This window comes from Pteronotus mesoamericanus, unplaced genomic scaffold (assembly GCF_021234165.1).
Source record: "Pteronotus mesoamericanus isolate MK-2021 breed Mesoamerican mustached bat unplaced genomic scaffold, CSHL_Meso_final scaffold_85, whole genome shotgun sequence".
Classification (NCBI taxonomy): Eukaryota; Metazoa; Chordata; class Mammalia; order Chiroptera; family Mormoopidae; genus Pteronotus; species Pteronotus mesoamericanus.
In genome coordinates this window covers 74,246,292-74,265,522 of record NW_026555329.1, presented here as the reverse complement: position 1 = coordinate 74,265,522, position 19,231 = coordinate 74,246,292, and the positions used below count along the sequence as shown (strand labels likewise).

Here is a 19,231-nt window from a genome sequence, read left to right as displayed (position 1 = left end):
CAGCTGCGCCGCTCCTGGTCCTTTACTGTCTGTTCTAAAACCAGACAAAATGACCACAAAGACAGGTCCTCCAAAGCTGGCAGGGATGAAGGAGCCCTGGGGCCCCCAGTCTGGGCCCTGCTCCCCTTCCCCTGGGTGGCCTCAGCCTGTCCCTCCCCTTCATCCCACACCTTCTGGATGACAGTTGATTGGGACCAAGAGCAAACCAAGGCTGGGTTTGAGGTTCGTGTGGGATGCTTGGCATGGTTTTGTTTCCTCGGCGGGAGCCGGCCAGGGGTTGTGGCGGGTCGGGAGGAGACTCACACTCAGCCTCTGGAGCAGGAGAGAATGGACAAGGATGGGACGAGCGGTGGGATGAGAGGAGAGGGAGGAGAGGGATGCCCGTGAAGGACAGGGGAGCCCTGCTGCTTGTCAGGTGGCTCCGCAGGCTCAGCCCCAGTCAGTCAGAGGGACGAGGGGGTACCCGGCAAGGGCATGTCGGCGGTGACTTTTCCCTGCTAGAATAATTCCCTCTTGCTCTGCCTCATCCAAATGTCAAGGGGCTGAGCATAGATAAACAATTTCCTCTCCCCATGCAGCTTTCCAGATAAAGGAATCCTCGTCATAAAATAACCCAAGCTGTCATCCATCAGCTGCTGTATCTGAACAATGCAAGTGGCATGAGACAGAAGCAGGTTGCTGTCAAGGGGCCGAGCAGGAATAACATTGACCCAAACAGGGGTACATGATCGCGAGGAGGAAGGGGCAGGGTCAGACATGCGCGAGGGACTGCACTGCCCGCGCTTTCCAGAAGGGGCAGCATATTGAGGACCAGGATTGAATGGTGATCCAGAAATCTCCTCTCGAATAAGTGGGTGGCACTGGGCAGAGCCATTGCTCCCAGGCAACCTGGTATAACAAAAGAACGTGGCTTGAGCCAGACCGGCCTGAACCTATGTGACCTCAAAGAAGGTACGTGACCTCTCGGAACTTGAGTTTCCCACCCATAAAATGGTAGGGATAGTATTTCATTGCTCAGACACGTGCGGAGTATTACATGGCATGACATACGGAAAGTGCCTGGAACCAAAAAGACGACCAGTAAATGTTTAGCATTCAAAAGGAATTTAGGTGGAATTAAACAGTTTTGGAGAGGGGATGTTCAAAGACTCCTTCTCCGTCTCTCTCCCGGTCCTAACCAGGCTAGCCCTCAGCCCCCTTCACTTGGCTTGTAGCGAAGATGAAGAGGGCTCTGCAATGCTGCCCGGGCTCTAGCAGAGGCCCTGGACCTAAAACGGGTAGTGGAGCAAGGACAGCTCAACTCATGCGGGAGAAAAAAGCTTTCTGCTCCCCGCGCTTGAACCCTGAGCATCCTGTGCTTCTGGAAAGAAACGAAAGAGACTGGGAGGAGTACCAAACACGCTAACCGAGAGCGCCCCCCATGGGCCAGGCCTGGGACAACACCCTTTACTTGATCTATTCTGCTTGAATCCCCATAACACAATGAGGTGGGACATAACCATTGTTGTTTCCACCTTACAGATGAAGACACTGAGGGTTAGAGGCGAAGCAACCTGCTCTGGAGCAGGTTTGACCTTCTGACCCTGAGCCCGTGCTCCTCAGCAAGACGCTGAGGGAAGTTGGTGAGAGATGCTCTGCAGAGCTCCGCGGCTGTGCTGGGTGGAAAAAGCAGGATTTGGGATCAAGAACAATCAACTTTTACCCTTCCTCTCACATCCAGCTTTCCTAACTTGAGGCCAGGCGCTCCCTCCCCGCTGGCTCTCACTTTCCTGAGGACGGACAGGGAGGGCAAGGGGAGGCCCTGCTGGAGCAGGCACCGGGAGAAGAGGGGGCCACTGAGAGGGTCTTCGAGGCCCCCATGCATAGCCTCCCTCTTGGGGAGCTACCCTTCCCCTGGAAGCTAGAGAACTGGGGCTTGGGAGGGGCCAGGGTAGCATCAGCCAGGAAAGCTCCAGAGAGCCAGCTGGGCCAGGGTCACACCAGAAAAGGAGGAAAGGCGCCACGCGTGGGTCCCCTGCCACGGTGACATACTCGTGGGATGACCCAGGGATGGGGACAGGCAGCACCAGGGAACAGTGGAGTCGGGGCCTGGGACAGGCAGGCAGGAACAGGAACTTGCAAGGCACAGGCGTCGGCATCGCACATCCGAGCATCGGAGTCTGACCTGAGGCAGGAGTGTTTTTCTAAAACAAGCCCGTGTCCAGAACTCAGAGATGAAGGAACAGCCGCCTGCCACTTAGGAGTTGCCACTAAGGGCCTCCGTAGCCTCCTCTCTGGCCTGCCCACCTGAGATGTGACTGGCAATTTGGAAGCCACAAAATCGAAGGGGATCAGCCTGTTCTGTGCATTGGGTGGGGGGAGGCAGCCACCTGGGCCCGCGGCCCAGTTGTTCTCCAGTCTGCTCTTTCTTCACTGTGCCTCCAGACACCCCAGGACCCTGGGAGTAATTAACCCTCAAGAAGCCAAGTCTCTGGTTTTTCTTAAGAAAATGAAAACTCATTGAACGATACTTCAGCAAACAAAACAATTATTTAAATGCTTATGTTTTTAAAAAAAAATGCTTGACGTTTGCAAATTGATAGTCTAGAATTTGCTGTGCTTAGCTGAAGTGGGTATGGCAATGAAGGCGTTTAGGGAGTTCTCACAAGCCCTAGCACAGCTTCGAAGGTCACACAGAATGAGCAAAACTCTTGGCTAAGGGGACAGAGCCTTTTTCCTGTGACTTCGGTATCTGAACACATCCCTTAAATGTCAGGCCCAGTCCACAGGCTGGAACTGCCTAGGCAGTATCTTAAGTTGCCCCGGGTTTCGCAATCCTGTTTTCTCTCCCCCTCCCCGCCCCCTCGCCTACACACTCCTTTTGTGGATTAGTAGGCTAAACCTCTTTCTGCCTCTTCCCCCCTCCTCGTAGACTTTAGGCCCCTCCTTCCAGGGGCCCCGAGCTAAAGACAAGAATGACTTTCCTCCTGGTTAGAGAGATGGGCCTGCGGCCTTCCCTCCACGCCCATAAATCACCACTGCGAGGTCCGTGCCCCTTGCGGCAGCAGCGCGAGCTCTTCTGCTCAGAAACCGCCCGTGGCCCCGGCCCCGGCCCCCGCCCCCGCCGTCCGCAGCACGAAATGCCCACAGCATTTTCACGTGCACTTCTTAGTTGGCAGTCCTAAATCATGCGCTCTGTGTCCCTTGCTTGTCCCACGTCAGTGGCGGCAGTGGGCACTATAAAGTCTTCTCTCTGGGAAGCTTCGCCTGACTTCCTTCCTCGCCGGAGTTGAGAGCCCTTGCTCCCGCCACTCGGGAGCCCTGGGGGGCTTCCATCGCCTGTGTTACGGTTTTCGGTGCCTCAGCCAGATTGCCCGTGGCACGGGACAAGGTGGTGGCTGACTCCCTAGGGTGTCCGCACCTCCATCAACGTGTTAAACGACTGGAGTGAACTGAAGGCAGGAGTGTCGCCGCCACCTCCGTGCACCCATCTCAAGGTTTCAGCCCCGGGCTGGTGGAGACGGAGAATGCCGTTCGGTGGTCTCCAGCAAAGAAAGGGTTAATTCGCCCACTCCCCACCCCCCAGAAAGGCGAAGGGAAGAGTCCGGCAGAAGGTCCTGTTTACTGGAGCAGCCCGAGTCCGCGCGGCCCTCGGAGAGGCGTTGCCGTGGCTACGGGCCCGGCGCCCGCCAGCTGCGGATGAGCTCATTGGAGCGGCGGACTGGGGGCGACGGGCGGGGGACGGCGGGCGCGCGGCCCGCGCAGAGCCGCCGCGCCGGCGGGGAGAGGACGAGGCTGGGGGCCGAGCCCGCCTTCCGCTCGCCCACAGCCGCGGCGGGGCGCTGGGGACGCGAGTGCAGGGAGCGCGGCTCTCCCGGAGAGGCCCGGCTGACACCAGCGCGGAGGGCTGCGGGCCATGGCGCCCCGGGCCCCCGCCGCCTGCAGCCCCCGCCCGCCCGGGCGCCCCCGAGCTGCGCCTCGGAGCCCGCGGAGCCGCAGCCCGTCTGGAGGTAGGACCGGGCCGGAGGACGGTGGAGGGGACGCGCCGGGGGGAAGGGAGGAGACAGCTGGAGCTGCCCCAACCCGGAGTTGGGAAGTGGCTGTTTGCAGACCGCAGCCTGGGTTTCCCGTGTGCGGACGTGGGGACCGAGGCGCTTGAGCCCGACCTGCAGGACGTGAGCAAAAGTCCTGTCCAGACGCCCTAACGGGGTTCGGGATGACTTTTTGGGCCGAGCCGGGAAGCCGTCGTCCCGCGCGCCTCGGAAATCTGCACAAACTGGGCAGAGAGGGCCCCCTCCCTGCGCAGTGCTGGGTCCCAGGGCCGGGGGGCGGGGGGGCGGGGTGGTGGTGAGAGAGAGAAGAGCAAAGAAAGAATCGAGAATGGCTGAGAGGCCAACCCTTCCTCCCTGTGGTCAAAATTTGCAGTCTTGGGAAAGCAGGAAGGTGAAGACGACGGAATGATCTTTCTCCCACTTCTCCCCTAAGGGTGGAGTTGGGAAGCCCATGGTGCCCAGCAAGTCTCCACACAGGACGTAATGCTGTTTAGGAGTGTCACGGAGAACTTGATTCAAACCACTGCGAACAGCCAGACCTCAGCGGGGGGCGGCGGGTGGGGGTGGTAGGAGGGGATCCTGCCTTTGAGGGGCGGGTAGGGGAGCTGGGCAGTACCCTCCAGGGGTGCAGATTGGGGCAAGGGCGGTGCAGCAACTCTGCTTTAACCAGCTGGTGCTGGAGAAGGAGCAGGCAAACTCTAGCTGGTGCTGAGAGGTGCTTCAGGGATGCAACAGGGTGATACTAGGCACTCTCCAGTAATTTTGTCATTAAACTCTTCCACCCTCAGGGGTTAATACATAAAAGAAAAGAACAAAATCCTTTCTGCTTGCATTATCAGATATCAAACACACCAAAGGAGTGGTGAAGAAGTCTTTAGAAGGTCTGCTTAGGATGGAGCAGAATTCTGCCAGAAGTCAAGGGCAAACAGGGACTGTTGTTGAGGAAGGGTAGTGAAGAGGCTTGTGGAGAGACTGGCCTCCGGTCCTTTTGTGTCAGATTTGAACCCTGTGCATGTCTTGTATTCACTGACTTAACCGTTCCTATGTGCGTTCCTATGTGCTAGGCGTTAAGGACATAGTGATAAATACCTCCCCTCTTTCCAGGAACTCACCATCCAAGTTGGCCAGTCAAACAAAACATTAAAACCCATGCTGGCCGGGCCTGGCTGTGAGCGCTGCGTGCCAGGGCAGCAGAGCTGGGAGGCCCCCCGGAGTCCGTGCGTGCGGCTGGGGCCGAGCCCTGAAAAGTCCTTCCCCAGGAAAACAAAGTGGGGAAGGTTGTTTCTGGCTGAGGGAACAGCATATGCAAAGTCACCAAGCGGGAGGGAGGGAGGGGGACAGGCGAATGTGGGAGGAGCTCGTGGGTGCAGTGTGTTCCTGCAGACAAGCAGGTTCTCACTGAAACAGGAGAGATGGCATCAGCTTGTCACCCTAGAAAGCCCATATACGGTGCACCATGAAGCCGTGGCCCTGCGACCCCCAGGCCGAATGGCGGCAGTGGTGAGGTGGAATGGGCTGACAGTCCCAAAAGATAAAGAGGTAGAATCTGGCGACAGGCTCGGGCACAGGATGAGATAGCTTAAGACTAACTCTGCGTGTGGGAAAGCTCAGGAGAAAGCAAAGCAAAGCAAAAGAAATCGATATTTTGAATGGCCTGAGTTTAGCAGACCACAACCAGTTGGACAGTGAATTTGGCTCTAAATTTTCTGGCAGCTTAGAGACAAACAAAAATACACTGGATGGCATAGTTTTGGATTTGGGACAGCAGAAAGCATACAAGTTAATTTTCAGAACAAAAATTTTCCTGTAATTGAACTCAACTGGGGATGTGTCCTGTAGATCTTTGTGTAAACACTAAAGAGCGACGTAGAGAAATACGTTCCTGTCCACGTTACAAAAGATGGGAAGGTAAAATTCCATGTGACTGCCTCCCTATACCATCTTCCCGTTATGACCTGAGGACATACTGCGTTTTTGCAGGGGGCAGAGGGCAGCGAGGGCCCCAGGAACCTGATATGGAGGAGCCATGGTCCCTCAAATGCAGGAAGAGATGACACCTACTTTGAGGAATGTCAGAGCAAAGCACCCAGCGTTCCCAACCATGCAGGGCAAAGCAGGCACACCATAGTACGGCTCGTAGGTGGGTGGACTGAGGCTCGGGTCTGAAAAAGGGGCCATGCAGGGCAGAGTGTGTTAGGAAGGACAACATCCGGAAATGCTGACCAAAGGGAAGCAGGGAGAGTGGGAGCAGCTTTTGAGGATTCCCGCGCAGATGCACCAGTCTACTTCCCCGAGTGGTCCAGGTCTTCCTGCCCCCAGACCCGATGTTAAGGGGTAGGAAAGGGTGAGACTCAGGAGACTGGAGATCCACTCCGAGGAAGGCCAGGGAGGGTGGAGTCTTGTTTGCTGCAACACCAAGAATGTTGCAGAAGAACAAGGAATTCCAGCTGAGAGCCGACAGGTTCTGCAGACTCAGCCACAAATCTCCCAGCCAGGCCCCTTCCCTGTGGTTTCTGCAAAGGGACAGATCTGCAAAGCCTACGTCAGTGTGTCCTAAGGTCCCTCTAAAGTTTAAACCACTTCTTGCCAACTATAAATGTCTTAAATTTACAGTAATTAGGTATGAGATTCTACTGTTGCCCCCCCACCTTGCGTTTCTTAACTTTTTAAAAAAGATTTTATTTTTAGAGAGAAGGGAAAGAAGGGAGATAGAGAGGGAGAGAAACATAGATTGGTTCTGTCCTGCATGCACCCCACGGGGACCAAACCCACAGCCCAGGCATGTGCCCTGACCTAGAATCGAACCTGCAGCCTTTTGTTTTGCTGGACGATGCCCAATCGAGTCACAACCGCCAGGGCACATTTCTCAACAATTTAAACTCAGGGTGCACATCAGAATACACATTTCGGTGCCCTGAAACAACAGTGCCTGGGCCCTACCCTCAACCAATTAAACCAAAATCTCTGCGAGTGAGCCCTGTACACCAGGATTTTTTAAAGGGCCCATGTGATTTTAAGGTACAACCAGGCTGAGAGCGGCTGCTTTAACAGGCACCTGCAGGGTTCATTAGAGCAGGGGACAAATACCTCAGATTTCAAAAGCAAGGATCCCAGAGAATTTAAAATTAGGAAGCCTAATACTCACCATGAAATCAACTGCCTAGTTCAGCTTTCAACATGAAGATCTAAAGCCATCTGAACAAGCACAGATAAGGAGGCTGCTTACAGACACATTTTTGTGAAGCTTTGTGTGCATGTGTGAAACATTTTTTTAAGAGAAACTCTAGAAGTATAGTGATGAGGCTTCTGCAGCCAGATCTGCCTGGTCTAACACGACTGTAGGCCGTGGCGTGCTATACGCATCTCTCTCTTCTTGCCTGGCACCTTTCTTGAGTGCTGAGCCCAACAAATTGCCGAATTTTGTCTCTTGCTGTTGGTTTTGTGTTCCCATAACCTTGATCCCACATCGCCACAATTCCACATACGGTGTAGCTGAAACCTCTGGTGGACGTGTGGCCACAAGAGCCAACCCAGTGGGACAACCTAAAGCGCTTCCCTCTTTCTCCCTCACGCTTCCTCACTTCTCAGGACGGAAGCTGTAGCAAGAGTTGAATGTGACTTAGCACTCAGTTCTCTGCCAACCCACTGCAGCTGTAGCTAGGGCAGCCGTATGTACCCACTGGGACACACAATAAGGGGTCCAGGTGCATTGGCACCAGCAGATGTGATTTTGTACCACCCCTCGGTCCCTCTCCCTGGCCTTACTTACTCCTACCCCTAGCGTAGAGGCCTGAGCGCGGGGAAGAAAGTGGGTCAGGTGCATCCCCAGGGCTGCGTGTGAACTCCTGGTCCCCACGGAGTGAGTCAGAGGAGAAGGGTACCACTGTCCCTGCCACCACAGCTCACCATGGAAAAAATAACAACTGACCGCCTTTTCCCAGCAAATTGAAACCATTAAAACAGGACGCATCTGTAATTTTATTTGTGTTTCTCATGTCCCTGGGAAGTACAGGCTCAACCTCTTCCGATGGCATTTGTATGGGATCGTGCAGCGAATAAGGATTCACTTGGACCTTACGTGGTCTGGGGAAAATTTAGGTGGGGGAGAAGCCGTAGAGCTCTGATTTGGTCACTGGACAGGAGTGATGGGCAGCCTGAGACAGAACTTGCGTCCCCTGCTGCTGCAGTGGGACCGGCCCCTCAGCCCCAGCCTTGGTCAGGGTGGCGGCGGGGAAGGCGCAGGAACCCCCAGCCGCTGGCTGGTGCTCAGGCTGCTGCCGGGCAGCGTCTCCAGCTGTCGGGCTCCAGTTACTACTCTGAGCCGTGAGATTGGTTCAGATTCGGATCGAAGTGCACGGTCATCCGACCTCAAGTATGACTCCCTGGCATCTGTGGCAACTGTCATCCTTTACATCTGGTCCATTTCACTGTCTGTGTGTGTCAGTCAACAGACACACACAAGCTCCCAGGACATCAAAAAAAGGGCCAGTGCAGTCTGTTTGTCCTGCAGCTGCACTGGTGCATATGACGGGGTGGGAAACTGTCAGAGAGGACGGAGCTGCCCGGTGCCTCCCCGACAGCGAGACGGAGGGTCCCGCGCTTGTAGGGGCAGGGCCCAGAGAGCTGCTACTCCAGGCTCTCCTTTCACCCGACCTGGGATGGCCAGGATCCCGGGACAGGGAGGAGAGGGCCTGGGAAAAGGGTCAGAGAGGCTGCTGCTAGGCACCCCACTTCCCCGGGCTCAGGCTGCCGGGTGGCTGGAGGAGAAGGGAATGCCGCTTTCAGAGTGGAGAGACGAGTGACTGGAAGGGCCAGCCCCTGAGGCAGGGCCTCAGGCTCCTCCCATGTCCCCAAAGTCTGGCTCCCATCCCTAACCATCTTGCTGAGACCTTCTCCCAGGTTATTGCTGCTGCCTCCAAGGGCTGGTTTGCTCTTCTGGTTGGTCTTGAGCTCCCGAAAGCAAGCAGATCAGAGGTGATGTAAACTGGTGTGCACTGACTCATCTGTGCCACTCCCCTAAATGCTGAAATGCTTCCTGAACCTCGACTGTCCCACAGTCCTGGGACCCCCTAGACCTGCCCCCCAGATTCAGCATTAAAGGGTTAACAGTAAGGCCATTCTGAATAGCTGGTGTCCCAACCACACCTGTGTTAAGTATTTTGAGTGAGGCTGCCTCCTCTGAGACACCTTGCTCTTGTGGTTGTCCTGTCTTTCAGGAAAACGACATCTTCACTAACTCTTTCTCTTCTCATTGAACAATATTCATGCCACGCCCACAGCAGACCAGGAGCTGGGCTAGACCGTAATGGAATGAAAAGAAGCCCAATGAACATGTTCGGCCATCAGGCCTCACTGTCTCATGGGAAGGCCCAGATAAAGAAACTGAGTCAAGAGCTAAGTAACGAGGGCAGTGCGTCAGCAGCGGTGCCCCAGGGCTCAGTTCTCCAGTCTGTGTTGCTGCCTCTCTCAGCGCGTTCACGGTCTCCGGCTCTCCAGCTGCCTCCCAACTTCACATCCCCAGGGTTGTTCTTTCCCCAGACCCTTAGCCCTCTGCCTGTGATTGCCTGCTATGCATGTTTCCTCTTGAATGTACCATTTTAGCCTTAATGGCTAAAGATCTCAGATCTAAGCATGTCTTCATTATGCATCCTCTTTATTTTCTGAGGGGAGCAAACCGTAACTCCTCTTCCTTAACTTTCAGAATATCCTCCAACCCTTGCCCTCTCCTTTGCCACGGTCCCCCTGTCACCGATGAGTTTGGGTTCTTGTCTCCTGACATGAAAGAATTTAGACCAGGGACACTGGTAAAAGCAAAGGCAGATTCGCTGAGGCTCTGCAGAGGTAGGGCCTCCGGCTCTGTGCCCTGCACGTGGGGCTCAGGGTTTTATTACTGCTCGGGGACACAGGAGTTGCTGGGGTCCACGAGTCACGGCGTAGGTCAGCAGGCTTTTTCCTTCTTTGGAACACTGAGGTCCAGGTATATGTCAGCAAAGCAGAGCATTCTGGGATGCTGGAAGGGACTCTCCCAATCAGGTATTGAGTTGGTCTCAGGTCGGTGGCTTGGCTTTAGATCTGAACTGCTGTCTCAGAACTACCTTCGGATAACTTGCCATGGTTCTGGCAGGACTGAATTCAGTGGAGCCCTTTGCTCTAATAGGGCTTGACTCGATGCAGCAACTTTTGGGGACATGTTATTCTACCTGTTTCACCCCATCCCCCAACACACATCCCTGTGCTCCAGCCTCACTGGTCCGCCTTCGTCCTGGGGTGGGAGCGCCTTTGCTTTCTTCAAGCTCCCCTTGCATGCGCATGCTCTTTCCCCAGTTGTTGGAACCCAATGTAGCCTTTAAGGCCCCTGTACTCGACTTCTTCGAAGGAATCGGTGGCAGCTGTGGCTTTCATGGCCCACCTCTGAACTCCTCCAGGTGAAACTCCTTGGTTTCACCCCATTCACCACCGCAGTTCAATTTCACCCTTAAACCAGTCTCTCGAGTTGTGACTTTTGGTAAACACGGGCCAGGCACTTGCTGGGCTGATCTCCTCCCGTTGTCTTTAACAATTGCAATCGTTTATCGCCATTTGGTTGGTTGGTTGATTGAAGGGCCATCCAACCTGTAGAGAATTTTCATGAGTTCATTTGAGCCCACACTGACAACAGTTGCTAGGAAGCAAGATCTTAAATGCTTCTGCAAAATACCAGTTTTGCAGTTTCTTTTATGCATTTGAAATTAAGGAGGGAACATAGGAAGTTTACACAGAAGTGGGGAAAGCAAGGTGGGGACTGGATTACAGGAGAGATAACAAGATTCTATGCTCTCCTGAGGGTGTTTGTTTCAAAGGTGGGTTCACTAGGTGCACAGAAACAATGGGCAGGGCTTGCTTGAGGCAAGGTAAACCATTTACCATATAAGTGACTTGCCTGGGGCATGACTACCCCCCAGGACCTGCCCAGGTAGGAATTTATGATCAGATCCCCGCTGAGAGGTCCCTTTCCTAGAACCCCCTTTTCCTCCCCAGTTTGTATCCCCAGCTCTAGGGCAGGGACCAAATATTCCCCAAAGGCACCTCACATGGGGTGCTGCATTCGGCTCGTTGATTACATTACTGAGTAATTGAAAATCCACCCCTGATGGCCCAGCTTAGCTAAAATCTTAGGGGAAAGACCATTTCCCGTATCTCAGAATTGAGCTAAATAAAAGGAACGCATTCCCCGGCATTGCGCAACTTCTGAGTACAAAACACCAGGCATGTATAGTAAACAAACAGCAATGGGGCCTCAGCCCGGCTGGAGCCTGAAAACGGGGTGGGAGGAGCAGAGGTCGGGGTGCTGCAGGCCTTTCTGGTGGGCTCTTCCTTACTTTCACGGCTGCCTTTGAAACTGAGCGTTAGTGCCCGCTGGCTTCTGTGCAAATGGACGGGGTCCTGCGCCCCCTCCAATTTCAAAAGCAACTTTCACAGATAACATTGTGACAGCAGTTATATGGCGGAGAGCATTTTACAGCTTTATTACACTTGCAAGCCCTTCAGGCTGAGTAAAGCAGCCCTGCAGATGCGCTGAGGAGGGGGGCTGTTATTATTGTTAGTAAAATAAGGTCCTGTGTCAGTTGCTCAACCCAGTATCATTTGACAGAGTTAAGTTTGCTGTGTAAGGGCAGAAGACGCGTGGTGAGTGCTTTTCATGGGACAGGCACTGGGCTGAATGCGTTATCAGTGCAGTCTCATTTAACTCCACCGCTGGCTTTCAGGGAAGGTGCTGTTATTATCGCTGTTTTGCAGAGGAGAGAACCAAGGCTTAGAGAGTAAGTTGCCCCAGTTCCCCAGCTCTCAAGTGGCAGAGCCGGAATTGGAACCTGGGTCTCTCTGCTTCCGATCCCTTTGCCTTTCACCCTGCGCCCCCCTCCCCCGTAATATGCCATCTGCTAAGCCTTTTCTCAGCGCTGGGGTCAGGGCTGAGCAGCCCCGGCCCCCTTCTCTCTCTCTGGGCTCAGGGAGCCACGGTGCCGGCCGGCCAGGAAAGGGGATGGGAGATGACGTCTCTCTCTAAGATTGCTGCCTTTTGTCCAAATGTGCTGGCCAGGAGCCAGGCTGGAAACTCTGCTCATGGAAAGAAAGAGAACAGAAGCCAGCAAAAGAGGGTGGGAAAGGAGCTGAGGGGGAAGAAAGGAAGAGGAAGGCAGGAAGGAGAGAGGGAGAGAAGAGGTGGGGAATTGAGGAGGGGTTTGGGCAGCTGCAGATGAGGCGAGAGAAACAAACAAACCTGTGCCCTCAGGTGGCTCCCTTCAGGTGCAGCTCCTGGGCGGTTAAAATGGACATCAACAAAGCCTTCAGAGTTTGGGAAACAAATGACAAAATGGCAGCTGGAGGGTCACCTCCGGAAGTAGAGGGTTTGGCCAGGCGGAGCCTTGGTTGCAGGGTGTGCATGGTGGGCAAGGGGTGCGGGGGATGGTGAGAGGAAGGAGGAAGTTAATCGGGGCGGGTACTTTGAATAAAATCCAATCTTAACAATTTACTGAGTGGCTACTCTGTATCCAAGAGGGGAGGCCTGTCCCCTGTTCCCAAAGCCCTTGTTTGGGCATCAGACCCTGGGTTCTTAAGTCTGACAACCTAGGTTCATTGAGCATCCACGTGGCCTTGGGAAAGTTCATCCATGCAGGACTGGGCTCCCGTATCTGCGAAGATGGGAGGGTTGGTATGAGGATTCAACGAAACCATCTGTGTAGACTCTTCCCTAGAGAAGAGTAAGCGCTCAATAAATGTTAGCCATGCATTATGGCAGTTTAATTTGAGGTGCCCAACATAAATATGTGAAACCTTGAATAAAACATGTGTAAATAACAAAGCTAATCACAGAAGAGGTAACACAAGGTCATGCACATTTCGTTAGATAATCAAGTGTGCATACATTAATAACTGCTGTAGAAATTCAGAGGAGGGGGAAGAACTTAAGTTCGGGGTGAGGAGGGTAGGTTCTATGAAGAAGTTGGGGGTGAAGCCAGATTTTGAGGTGGGAAAATAATAACAGGAAGGGGTAGGATGACAACTGAGGAAAAGGATACAAACCAAAGGTGGCGGCGGGGAAGTTCCAATACGTGGAAGCCCCGAGTGTTAGGACATTCCAGCCATTCTCTTGCCCGCAGTATGCACTTCACTTACTGTATATATTCCAGCTGCAGAAAAGTCCATCCCCAGGATGCTGCATCAGATGAAGAGGCAGCTGCCTGCGACCTAGCACGGCCCCCGCTCAGCCTGTGTCTTGATTGGTTTTCTGCTGGGTTTCGCCTTCTCTGTGGCTCTGGCTGTTTAAGTACCATTATCTCCCTGTTTCTTTTATTTTCTCTGTGTGTGTGTGTGTGTGTGTTTATCCTCTGTCTTACCCGCAGTCTGCAGTTTGCTTCCTTTGACCTGCTACCACTAAGACTGTTCTTCTTTCTGATATACGTCAGAGAAGCTCTGAACACTATATTTCTTCATGACAGAAATGCATGCAGTAGGAGCCAGTGGCTAATATTACCCAGAAGCTGTGGGGCAAATGTTCTTGGTTTTTGTTGTTTTATGAAAATCCTAATAACATCTCCACACCCTAATAACAAAGACTATTTCTCTTTAAAAAAAAAAAGAAAGCCCAACAACAACCATAAAAAGAACGCTAACCCCAGAAATCTCTCTGGTTTCTGGAGAGGGGGGCTCCTCGGCCGACCAAAAAGAGAAGAACCACGTGCATCCCGAGTGGTGACTAGTAGACCCACGTTCTCCATGGAAACACGAGTCGCCTGAGGAGGGGAGCGTGGAGGAGATGAATGAGTCCTAAATGGGGTGACAGGAACCTTGAGTCCTGCTGCTGGCTTTGCCACCATCCAGCCAGGTGACGGAGGCAGGGTGAGCCACAAAGTTCCGGGGCCACGATGTGGTTGGTCATTTCTAGCCCTGACTGCTTCCCTGTCACCGTTCTCTGTTCACATCTTGGAGCGTCTCCGTGCCAGGGCTTTTTCTAGCTTTATTATGTATCTCCCCCCGCCAACCTCCGAGTTTCCTCACTAGACTGGGGCCTCTAAGAAGCAGTGTCATGTGCAGGCTGGGTTCCCAGTGACCGACTGGGTCATGAGGGGAGAGTGCGGAGGCCAGGAGGAGGATGTGGACGGCCGGGTCAGCCAGTGCCGGCGTCTGTGCCAACAGGGTCCTGGGAGAAGGGGCTCAGCATTTCCTGAAGGGAAATGACTTCCATAAACAGATGGAGGGATGGGAAAAAGGATTCCTCTCTGCCTTTCATCCTGTCAACTCAGCGCTTCCTTCTGGTGTCCAGACCCTGCAGCCTCTTGTAAGTGCTTTTTTTTTTTTTTTTTTTTTAAATTTATTTATTCTTAGAGAGAGAGGAAGGGAGGAAGAGAGAGAGGGGAACATTGACGTGTGAGAGAGACATCGATGGGTCGGCTGCCTCTCACATGTCCCCAGCTCGGGACAGGGCCTGCAACCCAGGCGTGTGCCCTGACTGGGCATTGAACCAGGGACCCTTTGGTTCCCAGGCCGGTGCTCAATCCACTGAGTCGCACCAGCAGGGCACATAAATGCTTTTCATTCACGTGTCAGTGTGTGTGTGTGGGAGAGTTGTGAGCTCTGCTTTCTTGTCTGTCCTAGGTTCAAAGTAAGAGCTAAGGAAGACATACACGCCTTTGATTGGTTTTTACCCACAGTAACCTCTCCTTGGTCCATTCCAATGTAACACCACAGTTTTTAGTGGGGTTTTACTGGGAAGGAAGGAAAGGGCACACCTTCCCAAACCACGTCTTATATAACTTCACCCAAGGGTTCAGCAGAGCTTCCTCTAGTAATGCTTATAATCCTTGGTTCGGATCATTGGAAAGGTTAGGTCTCATGACATTGGCCTTACTGAGACTTCAGATGTTCCCAGCAGCTCCAGTGTCATGAAGCATCTCCTTGGGGAGGGAAAGGGCCTTGGTGACCGCGGCCCTTCTGACCCTTAGTAAAGTAGTGGACGGGATCAGATCACACCCAACCGCCTGGGTCAGACGGGAGGCAAACCGAATAGGGGCTTTAGTGTCCTTGGTAGCTGACGTTTGCGCAGCTTCAGCCACGTGGATGCAGACTCATGTTTAAAATTCACACACACCATAGCGTTCCTTTTTCAGCTTGGGACAGTGGTTAGACACAAATTGAACGTGACCGACTGTTAGGGGGGATTCTTTTGGTTGCTTAAGCACACAAGGTTATGAAGGTATCTTGCGGAACCTTGGGCAGGGGTGCAGCCGGACCTCCAGGGTGGCCTGGAACCAGGGAGTGGAAAGCCACCTTTCCGCTGGCATCCTTCTTCCCCACAGCCCAGATTCTCCGTTTCTTAGTGCACGGGGCCGAAAATGGCTGCCTCCCAGCGTGGCTTCCGTGTTCCGGCCATGCAGACTAGTACGACTCCCTACGACGGAATCTTATTGGCCCGACCTGAGTTAGGTCTCCTTTAGAGCCAATCATTCGTGGCTGGGGGCGGGATCATAGTTCAAACATGGCGGCCCATGCTCCTTTGATCCCGTAGATGAGAGAAGAGGCAATTTGCAGAAAAGGGTAGGGTTCATCTTGCGAGGTAGGCAAGTTCTGCTAGTCCCCCGCCGTATTTACTGTCTGTGTTATGTTTCTTTAACCATTTTGTGCTCGTTTGTCCCAACTACGGTGTTCACAAGAATCCTGCTTTCCTGAGATACTTTAACAAAGACGTTCCTTGTGACAGACGAAAAGGAGTACTAAGCAAGGGCTTTGGGGCTGGACACATCACTTTTTAAATGGCAGTGCTACTATTATCAGCTAAGTGCCTCAGTTTCCTCAACTATACAATGAAATTGACTTCCTATTATGTATCCAGTATGTGGCGCTAGGTGCTTTGATGGACCCTCCCTCTCTCCTTTTTCTCATTTCTCCTTCCCACTCCTCCCCTTCTCAGCTTTATTGAAATATAATTCACATACCATAAAACTTCCTCCATTTAAAGTGTACAGTTTAATGGTTTTTGGTATAGTCACGAAGTTGTGCAACCTTCCCTGCAGTCAATTGGAAAATATTTTGATCACACCAGAGAAGCTGGTACTTCTTAGAAGCGCCCCCATGCCCTCAAGTCCTGAGCAACCACTAATCTGCTTTCTGTTGCTATAGAGCCCCCTACTTCACGCTGCTTATAAATGGACTCCTACAATATGTGGACTTTTGAACTGGCTTCTCTTCACTTAGCATAATGTTTTCAAGGTTCATCCGCGTTGCAGCATGTATCAGTTCTTCATTCTTTTTATGGCTGAATATTACTCCATTGTATGGATATATCACACTTTGTTTTTCTGTGTCAGCTGATGGCACTGGGATTGCTTCTTAATAACCTATGAATAATGCTGCAATGAATGTTAGTGTAGAAGAACACATATGGACATATTTCTTCTTTTTTTTAATGATGTACTTATTTATATAATCTTTATTATATATTTTTCCATTACCATTCACCATTTAGTCCCCTATACACCCCCTCCCCTCAGCTGGACATATATTTTCATTTCCTTGGGAGATACACTGTTTCTGTGACTATGTTTGTAAAGTGTTTAATGCAATGCCTGGTAGATCGTAGAGCACAGCAGTGCTAATTTCTTTACTCTGACCTTCCCAAAGGTTATGAATGAAAGCTATTTCCTGCTTGCTGCCCTTAGAAGAAAGTCAGGCTCTTCCAAAGAGCCTGACCCCTAGGGGTCAGACTCTGAGGTCACTGCCCCTGGGGTCCTGGCATCCCTGAGTAGCAGATTCTTGCATCAGGCCTGTGACCCGGGTCGATCCACCGTGGTTCTGGTTGAAGGTACTGAGAGAGCAGAAAACAAAGTCTGATGGTCAAAATATAAAATTCGGAGTAGAAAGATAAGAGCTGGGTCTGGGCAAGTCTCTGAACCTTGATTTCCTCTCCTTCAAATGAGGATAACAGTAATTACATCAGAAATCGGTGAAAGGGTGGGGGCTGTGTATGTTATAATGTGTGTGTAATAAAGAAATTGGGGGCTTTACAAGTATACTCCAAGCTTCAGGGCTGCCATAGAAGAAGAATCAGACTTTTGAAACTCTATTCAAGTCGTAGCAGGTTCAGGGGGCGGTTGGAGCCCTTTCGGAGCACCTTCAGGGTCTTCAGGAGCTGCTGTTAACCCCTCAGGGCTACCGCGCCTTTGCCTCTTAGCTGTTGGTGAAGCTAGTCTTGCCTGCAGCTGGTTTCCTGGCTCTGAGAAAGACCCAGCCCGCCCTCGGCTCACCTGGACTGCTGGCACGTCAGGTTTCCAGTGTGATCCTGCTTGAATGCCTTTGGGCTATTCAGTTATCCCTGCATAATTTATTAAAAAGTCCATCTTCACCCTAGTGATTTAAGAAGTCCCTTTTGTCACATATAAAGTTCGGTGTGTATTGGGGTCTATGTCTAGACTTTCTGTTCTGTTCCACTGGTCTACGTATCTATTCCTGTGGCCGTTTTAATTATAGAGGCTTTATAGTGTTTTGTCGTATCTGGTAGGGCTAGTTGCCCCCACATCCTTTTCCCCATTTTTAAATTTGTTACTGTTTTCCTAGGTATTCTCACATGTTTGGCAATCTGGTTTTAAAGTGTTCGTTGACCTCCCGGGAGACCCAGGGGTGGGTCAGGGGTGGGATTGGGGTTAGGGCTGAGTTGTCTTTTAGACCTGGGCGTGCTTACCTATTTCAGTAAACTGTTTCTGTAAGATTCTGTTTTCTTTTAGAATCATGAGCACTGAAGCCCTCTTCAGTGCTCATGATTCTAAATGGTGGCTGGATTGCACTTCTTTTCCCAAAATCTCCAATAGAACTTTTTAAAAACAGTCTTTAATTGAGAGAGCATGTTACAATTGGTAAATTTGGATAAAAGGTATACAAGAGTTCACTTGCTGCAAGCTTGTAATTATTTCAAAATAAAACATATTTAAGGCCGTTATACTTCTGGTAACATTTCGGTAAAAGTTTTCAGAAAGTCTAGCCAAGTTGTGTTCATAGATTCTCCTGTGCTTCACACGTTGATTGACTCCTCCAAAGAAATCTAGCAAATCAGTTAGGCATAATCTTCTCACAGAATCAGTGTCACTTTTCATTCAGTGGCTTGTGCTTCATTATCGGACGCTGGGGCAGAGGCGTAATGGCCACCCTAAGGAGAAGGTATCTTCAGACTAAAAGGCAATGCAAGTAACTCCATAGAATCTAGCGGAGTTTATCACAGGGTAATTTACTTATAGGGATGTAGGGTCAGAGTGGACAGACTGTACAGATGATTTTCTGCTTATAGACCCCTGTTACAGTAATTTTTAAGTTGTGTAACTCAGATACTAATGATTGACAAGACAAAGGGACAAAGAATGCAGGAATTCCATAGGACATACCTGTAATGGGTTTGTGATGGATGATTGTTGATAATGGATGCTATCTCCAGTTTGATATTTATATAGGTTGTTATTGCCATTCCAGCCATTACTAACGAAAATACTTGTGGTTGCATTTTATGGAACACAGATAATCATCAACTGGAAGGCTTTGATAAGCTCGCTAGAGACAGTGAGATCGGTCGGAGGTCACAGCATGAAACGTAAAAATGAAATCCGGGACACAGAGATGGAGTTGGTTTTGTTCACGTCCACACAGCTTCCTTAGGCATTTAGTCATCTCGAGATTATGCAGGCGCCCATGCCTTTCGCCTCCCTACCCCAAAGGAAATTCCGTCCCTCCTGCAAGCCCAGGGCACAACAGGCTCTTGCCGTCACCTGTTTTGCTTATCACATTGTGTTGAGTATTGGAGACATTTGTGTGCATCCCCCCCCCCAGCTTTATTGAGATATAATTGATACATGACATTGTGTGAGTTTAAGGTGTATAACGTGATATGATAGATGTGTATGTTGCAGAATGATTACTACAGGAAGGTTAGTTAACATGTCTGTTACCTCACACACTTAACTATTTTTGTTTGCGATGAGAATATTTAAGATCTACTCTCTAAGCAACTTTCAAGTCTATAATACAGTATTGTCATATGCATTGTATTTCCTGTACAAGAATGAAAACTCTCAGAGGGCAAATAAATCTGTTTATTTTACGTTTTCCCAGGCTTCACTCAGTTCCTGGTGTGAAGTAGACACAACTATTAGTTGGAAGAGTGAATTACATGTGAATTTAGCCAT

At 51.4% G+C, this 19,231-nt stretch overlaps 1 protein-coding gene across 1 annotated transcript in view; it reads left to right on the top strand.

Moving 5' to 3' along the window:
• The first annotated feature begins 3,678 nt into the window (after positions 1–3,678).
• The window catches only part of DENND2A (DENN domain containing 2A), an 82,628-nt gene continuing 67,075 nt past the window's right edge, over positions 3,679–19,231 (top strand). The window contains exon 1 of the mRNA XM_054563880.1: positions 3,679–3,989. Coding sequence (XP_054419855.1) covers positions 3,679–3,989 — 311 coding nt within the window. The remainder of the gene's footprint in view (positions 3,990–19,231) is intronic.